At 62.3% G+C, this 7,099-nt stretch overlaps 1 protein-coding gene across 1 annotated transcript; it reads left to right on the top strand.

Annotated features, from left to right (window-relative positions):
- Positions 1–3,606: 3,606 nt before the first annotated feature.
- On the top strand, positions 3,607–5,424 carry LINGO3 (leucine rich repeat and Ig domain containing 3). The gene has a single exon (XM_009281130.1). The coding sequence runs from the start codon at positions 3,607–3,609 to the stop codon at positions 5,422–5,424; it is 1,818 nt and encodes a 605-aa protein (XP_009279405.1).
- The last annotated feature ends 1,675 nt before the right edge of the window (positions 5,425–7,099 follow it).

Below are 7,099 nucleotides of genomic sequence, written 5' to 3'. Positions count from 1 at the left end.
CGAAGCCATCCCCCCCTCACCCTAGAGCCGGCTCGGGTTCCTGAGGCCACCGGCCAGGCAGAGCCGATTGCAAAATGGCTCTTGGCTCGGCCGTGAGCAGCCTCCTTGAAGGCAGAGGCTGCCAAGCAGCTCCAGCCGCATCCCCGCTCCGGGTGGCATTTGGGGACCCCCGGTCGCTGGACACGAGGGGGTTGGGACACAGGGGGGGGGTCGGGTGCAACGGGTAGAGCCTGAGCAGTGCTGGAGAGTGGGGCTGCGTGTCTGGTGAGGGAGGAGGAAGGGGCTGGGACGCTTGGCGCTGCCCCCAGCAAAGAAAGCCGAGGCTGCGGCCCACCCGGCTGGTAATCCCCTCCCTGCGGCTGTGTGGAAAATGATAACGCTTCCCTCTCGGTTTGATTCATTGGAAGAGAAAGGGAAATGTGGCAAAATTAAGACACGCACCAAAAAAAAAAAAAGTCTGTAAAAGATAATCTCCTGTGGCTTTTAAATTGCACCGAGCAATGGGTTTATTGCCAGAGAATTGCTCAGCTTGTATAATAGGATCAGGGCGGGAAATTATCCGTGGAGATTTCATCCTTCCCCACAACATGGGCACAGAGAGGGTCGGGAGCCCCCCCAGCCCCCCGAGGCCATTCCCACGTGCCGCCAGCCCCTCGGGGATGGGAGGGAGGGTGATGCCAGCCTTTGGTGTCCTTCATGAGCACGGTGGTGCAGGAGATGCTGGGCAGAGGCGCTGGGAAGGGCCAGCTCCTGCTGTCCCCATTCCATCAGCGTCACCTCTCCGGGGGGCATCCAGGGTCCCCATCGCTCGTCCCGGTGATGCCGACCCCGCAGCAGGGCTGCTCTGAGCCAAACGCTCTGAGAGTGCAGGGTGATGCCAGCCTTTGGTGTCCTTCATGAGCACGGTGGTGCAGGAGATGCTGGGCAGAGGCGCTGGGAAGGGCCAGCTCCTGCTGTCCCCATTCCATCAGCGTCACCTCTCCGGGGGGCATCCAGGGTCCCCATCGCTCGTCCCGGTGATGCCGACCCCGCAGCAGGGCTGCTCTGACCCAAACGCTCTGAGAGTGCAAAGAAGGACGGGGAGGGGGCTGACGGGCAATGGGAGCACAGCAAAACCTTCAAACTCCTTCTGATCTGTCCTGCCCGAGCCTCCCTGGGGCTGGGGTGCGACCGCTGCATGAGGGACAGAGCCAGCCGGGACGGGCTCGGGGCGTGGGGCGCAGCTGGGGGAGGTGATGCTGTGGGAGAGGGGTTTTGAGGAGGAGAGGGGCTGGCAGGTTTGGGCAAAGGGCAGCAGCTTGGTAGGAAGCAGGGGATGGCTCAGCACCCTGGCTGGGGACCCACATGTCCTGGCCCACCGTCCCCGTGGCCCTGGATGCTCTCTCCTCCGCAGTGCCCCTTAGGAAAGGGGCAGGGATGGGGGATGCGAAGGGACGTGGTGGCTCATCCTCTCCCCGCTGTGAGCCTGCCCCGGTCCCGGCAGCTCCCACCATCTCTCTTGGTGATGAGCAGCAGCTCCTCCTTTCTCCCTCCGTCACCCGCTAAACCAAGCACCAGCCACCTCAAATCCGGCCTTTTCGGAAGCTTTTGGTCAATGAGGACATGCAGTGGCACCGTGATGGGCTTGAGCACCCACCGACATCGTGGGCTGCCGGCCCATCCCATCCCTCTCCCCGTGCCCTGCTAGGCTCCGACGGACACGTTTGGGGTCCCTGACATGCCCAGAGGGACAGAAGGGCACATGCGTGGGGGGGCTTGGGCAAAAAAATACCCTGAAGCGAGGTCCAGTGCTCCCCAGAGCCACGGCTTGGGCTTCCCCAAAGGCGGAAGGGCTGGAGCCAGCCTGGCTGCCCCTCGGGTAGTGCACGCCAGTTTGCCCCAGCGCTGTGGGAGTGATGGGACGTGGCTCCCCACGCTGGAGGGGTCGGTGCCCCTCTGCCCCTTCAAGCCATCGGTCTGGCTGTGCTGGGCTGTTGAAAAATTTGGAAGACGGCGAAGGCAGGGGTCCGAGTCTGTGCGAACGGAGACGTCCCACGGACAGGCGGGTTTTGCCATGAGAAGCAGGGCTGGCGCGGCGAGAGCAGCCGGAGCGTGGATAAATGCTGTCGATAGAGAGCAGATGGGGAGAGGGATGCTCTTGCCCATGAGGTGCAGCGGCCAGGAGACACCTGGGAAGGCACAAGGCAAATAAATCTTGGCAGCGAGGAGGTGGAGGACTCGGAGGAGGGAGGGGAGGAGGAGGAGGGAGAGGAGAAGGAGGGGGCTGCCGAGACATGGTGAGCATCTCCCCGTGGAGGCAGGCATGCCAGGTTGGTGCCCCCGCGTTGGGGGACCCTACTGCGGCGCTGGTGGTGATGCTCCGCCCAGGCTCTCGCACCCGCGCTGCTTCGGGGACCGGGGGTGAGGACCCAACCCCAGGAGATGTTGAACCACTTCGGGTCACATCAGTCGGCTCGTTTGGGATATTTTCTCTGTGGGCCTTTCACCCCCAGCGCAGGGCTGAGACCTGCCCCACTCGCTCCACCTCTGCAGGGGTGGCTGAAGGGGCTGGCTCTGATCTCGGTACCCCCCAAATTGCCCACATTCCCTCGCTGGGCCCAGAAACACCCTGCAGCGCCCTGACCAAGCAGCTCTGCCACTTAATTAGGTTAATGACAGTGCTTCATTACGGAAAGGCGGCTGATGAGTTTGCACCGGCTCTGGGAGGTGCATTTCCAGGCGTGGTGACAGCCCAGCAGATTTGGGGCACAGAAGGGGACAGGGTGGGGGGAAGGGGAAGCAGAGAAAAGGGAAAGCGGCAGCGGCGAAGTGATAATCGCTGGAAAGGAGGGCAGGCGGGGCACCGCGCCACACAAGGTCGGTGTTAATCCCTCATCTGTGAAGATTGTGCCTGCGGCCCCCTTAATCTCCACTCCGAGAGGGCGACGCTAGGGATGGGGACGGGAGGACTGGTCCCTACGTGTGGCGCCGAGCGTCCCCCATCCTGGGGGACCTCGCCAAGCCTGGGGCCTGGGAAGGATTTGTGCCGCCGGATGAGACCTCGCTGCAGCCACACGGGGAGCAGAGGGGATGTCGCATCCCGCCTGTGTCACAAGGTTGCAAGGCCTCTGGCTGCATCTCTTTGCTCCTACGCTGCCCTGGGGGTCTGTGTCCCCCGTTGTCCCGGGGCGCTCGTGCTCACGGTCCCCTACGCCTGTGTGTGCACCATCAGCGGCACGGAGTGGGTGTGAGCCAGCGGGGGGGGCAGAGGCTGAGATGTGGGTCTGCAGCTGTGTCTCCTCTGGCAAATATCTCCCCCTGCCTCAGTTTCCCTGCTCTCCTAACAGCACGTGCAGGCAGCGAGGCTTGTTTACCCCAGGTTTGTATAGGGCACAGTCACCGGGTCACATGTTAGGTGCTGAGCAAGGGGCTCCAGAGGGTTTCCTGGGGGGCTGGGACCTTATCAGGGCCATGGGCCACAGTTTGGGGAGTGTTTTCCAGTCTCAGCCCACAGACGGGTGATCTGGGGCTGGGTAGGACTTTGTTAGCCTCCGCTGGGCTCGCTGCTGACTCCGCATCTCTCTCCCTTCCAGGCGCATGGGAGAATGGTAGTGAGCCCATAAGACCATGCTCTACACAATGACATGTTGGCTCCCGGTCCTGGTCCTCCACCTGGTCCTCCTGAGCCCCCCGCGGGCGGCAGCCTGCCCTGCCCGCTGCGAGTGCGCCCCGCAGATCAAGTCGGTGGTGTGTCACCGCAAGCGGCTCACCTCCATCCCCGAGGGCATCCCCACCGAGACCAAGATCCTGGAGCTCAATAAGAACCGCATCCGCTGCCTGAACCCCGGGGACCTCTCCCCATACCCGCTGCTGGAGGAGCTGGATTTCAGCGAGAACATCATCTCCAATGTGGAGCCGGGCGCCTTCAGCAACCTGTTCAACCTGCAGACCTTGCGGCTGCGGGGGAACCAGCTCAAGCTCATCCCCCCGGGGGTCTTCACCAAGCTGACCAACCTCACCCTCCTGGACATCAGCGAGAACAAACTCGTCATCCTGCTGGACTACATGTTCCAGGACCTGCGAAACCTGAAGAGCCTGGAGGTGGGCGATAACGACTTGGTGTACATCTCCCAGCGGGCCTTCTCGGGGCTGCTCGGCCTGGAGCAGCTGACCATCGAGAAGTGCAACCTGACCTCCATCTCGGCTGAGTCGCTCTCCTACCTCCAGAACTTGGAGGTGCTGCGGCTCCGGCACCTCAGCATCTCCGCGCTGGAGGACCAAAACTTCAAGAAGCTCTACAACCTCCTGCAGCTGGAGATCGACAACTGGCCGCTGCTGGAAGACGTCTCCCCCACCAGCTTCCAGGGCCTGAACCTCACCTCACTCTCCATCACCTACACCAACATCACAGCCGTGCCCGCCGCTGCCTTGAGGAACCTGGTGTACCTCCGGTACCTGAACCTGTCCTACAACCCCATTAGCACTGTGCTGAAGGGCTCCTTTAAAGACCTCATTCGGCTCCAGGAGCTCCACATCGTGGGCGCTCTCTTGGTGTCCGTGGAGCCGCAGGCTTTCTCTGGCCTGAGACAAATCCGGCTGCTCAACCTCTCCAGCAACTTTCTCTCCACGCTGGAGGAGAGCACCTTCCACTCCGTCAACACGCTGGAGACGCTGCGGGTGGACAGGAACCCCCTGGCCTGCGACTGCCGCCTCCTCTGGATCCTGCAGCGACGGAAGACGCTCAACTTCGACGGGCAGCAGCCCATGTGCTCCTCGCCGCCTGAAATCCAGGGCAACGCCCTGCGTGACTTCCCGGACTCCGTGCTCTTCGAGTACTTCACCTGCCAGAAGCCCAAGATAAGGGATCGGAAGCTGCAGCATGTGACGGCCCGGGAAGGGCAGTCCGTGTCCTTCCTTTGCCGGGCGGACGGGGAGCCGGACCCCTCCATTGCCTGGGTGTCCCCCCAGCACCGCATGATCACCACCCGCAGCACGGGGCGGGCGACCGTGCTGCCCGGGGGCACCCTGGAGATCCGCTTCGCCCAGGTGCAGGACAGCGGCACCTACATCTGCATCGCCAGCAACGCGGGAGGCAACGACACCTACTTCGCCACCCTGACGGTCAAGGGGCGGCCAGCCGACGGCTCCCACTACGCGAACCGAACTTTGTACCTCAGCGAGTTCAACGACACCTCCCACAACGACACACAAGTCTTCTTGAAGTTTACGCTGGACCTCAAGACCATCCTGGTCTCCACGGCCATGGGCTGCATCACCTTCCTGGGCGTGGTGCTCTTCTGCTTCCTCCTCCTCTTCGTCTGGAGCCGGGGCCGGGGACAGCACAAGAACAACTTCTCAGTGGAGTACTCCTTCCGCAAGGTGGACGGTCCCACCACCACCACCGGCCAAGGAGGAGCCAGGAAGTTCAACATGAAGATGATCTGAGCCTCTCCCAGAGGAGAACCGTTGTCTGCTGCCTGGCCCTGGGCACGGCAGCGGCGGGATGGGGCCGGGGGGTGTGTGGGAGCACCGGCAACGTCCCAGGGCTGGCGGCGGGACCTCGCTGTGCTGGGACATGGCCGGAGACATGCCGGAGGCGCCGCAGGCCAGCAGGGTTGGAACTGCATGGACTTCAGGGTCTGGGAGCAATGACGCTGGCTGTCCCGGCCCTGCGGTGAGCCCTTGGGGCGCAATGGCTCAGGGGCCACCCCAGCTCCAGGGGCTCCCAATGTAGCCGACATTTTTGGTACCAACTATGCATTTCTCTAGCCAAGAGATCAGCAGCGTTTGGGCCTGGGAAAAAAACTGCTTCCTTTTTTTTCTCCCTTTCCCTGTTTTTTTTGAGACTCCGGAAAACTTTCCTAGTGGTTGTTTATGGTTCTTCTCTTTTCTTCTTGTTGTTTTTTTTTGGTCCAACAATTTTTTTTTTTTAATGAATTTCCAAGAGAAAAGTCTTCCGGGGCGATGCGGGACTGGGGCGCCGGGGGAGGTTGTGCCAAGCTGGGGGTCTCCCCCAGCCCTTCGGCAAAGCCAGACCCCTCGGGGCACGGCCGTGCCTTGAGAGCTTCCCATCGGCAGATTTAAGACACAGCATCTGCAAACACGGGTGCCCGGGGATGCTCCTGCACAAGCAATAATAACCCACCCAAGACCAGGCTCTGAGGAGGTGTCAGCAAGAAAAAAAGGGGAAAAAAAAGGCAAAATGAGGTCAAGGTCATTAAAATCAGGAGGAGCGGCCCCAGAGTGATGACAGGCCCCATCTTTGCATCCACCCAAGCCACCACGGTAGCGGCAGGGGTGAAGGGGTGGGCGGTTGGGATTGAGATGGGTGCAAAAGGAGTTTTTGGGTCCATTTTCTTTGGCTTGCAAAGCCAAAGTCTACGGGAGAGCAGGAGCTGGCTCATCCTGTGCGGGGAGGCCATACAGCCCTGGAAAGAAGAGGAGAGAAAGGCTTGGAACAAGCAGCTTGGGAACCGACAGCAAAAGCAAACGTTGGGAGAAGATCCCAGCTGGCACCTCCATCGCCTCTGCCTGGATCCTGCACCCTCCGGTGCTGGGGACCGCGGGTCGGTGTCCCCGGGCTCCGCTCCCTGCTGCCACGGGGACAGTCCCCGGCTTCCCCTCCCACCCCTGCCCTGGGCAGCACTGGCTTCGGCTCGGGGCGTAGGTTTTTGGGTGGGAGAAGGAGCAGAGCTGGCACAGCTGGAAGGGAAGAGCCTGGATGGGACCTGGATGGGCCGGGGAGCCCATCGCTTCCTCCTCCTCCTCCCACCGTGTGCTCCCCCGGGGGTTGCTGCAGGTCCCACCTCTGTCCCCATTCCTGCGGGCACATTCCCACTCCTAGATGTCCCTTCTCCAGCTAGCAGTGGTCAGGCTGGGCACGCTTGCTTCGGGAGCTGGAGAAGGCAGCTGCCCATCTCCTGCCGGGCATCCCCAGGCCTTCGGGGCTGAGCTGGAGGCAGGAGCTCCAGAGGGGTCGGGGCTGTGGCCCCCCAGTGAGCTTCGCTGCGTGGGACACAAGTGAGAGCGGCTGCTCGGGTCATCCCCTGCACCCCGTCCCACTGCCCCCATCCTGCTCTCGCACCCACGGGTGTTGGGTGCCTCCCCAGCCCCCGGCTGA

Source organism: Aptenodytes forsteri, unplaced genomic scaffold (assembly GCF_000699145.1).
Source record: "Aptenodytes forsteri isolate BGI_AS27 unplaced genomic scaffold, ASM69914v1 Scaffold308, whole genome shotgun sequence".
NCBI lineage: Eukaryota > Metazoa > Chordata > Aves > Sphenisciformes > Spheniscidae > Aptenodytes > Aptenodytes forsteri.
The sequence above is the reverse complement of the archived record's forward strand: the minus strand, read 5'-3'. Positions and strand labels throughout refer to the sequence as shown.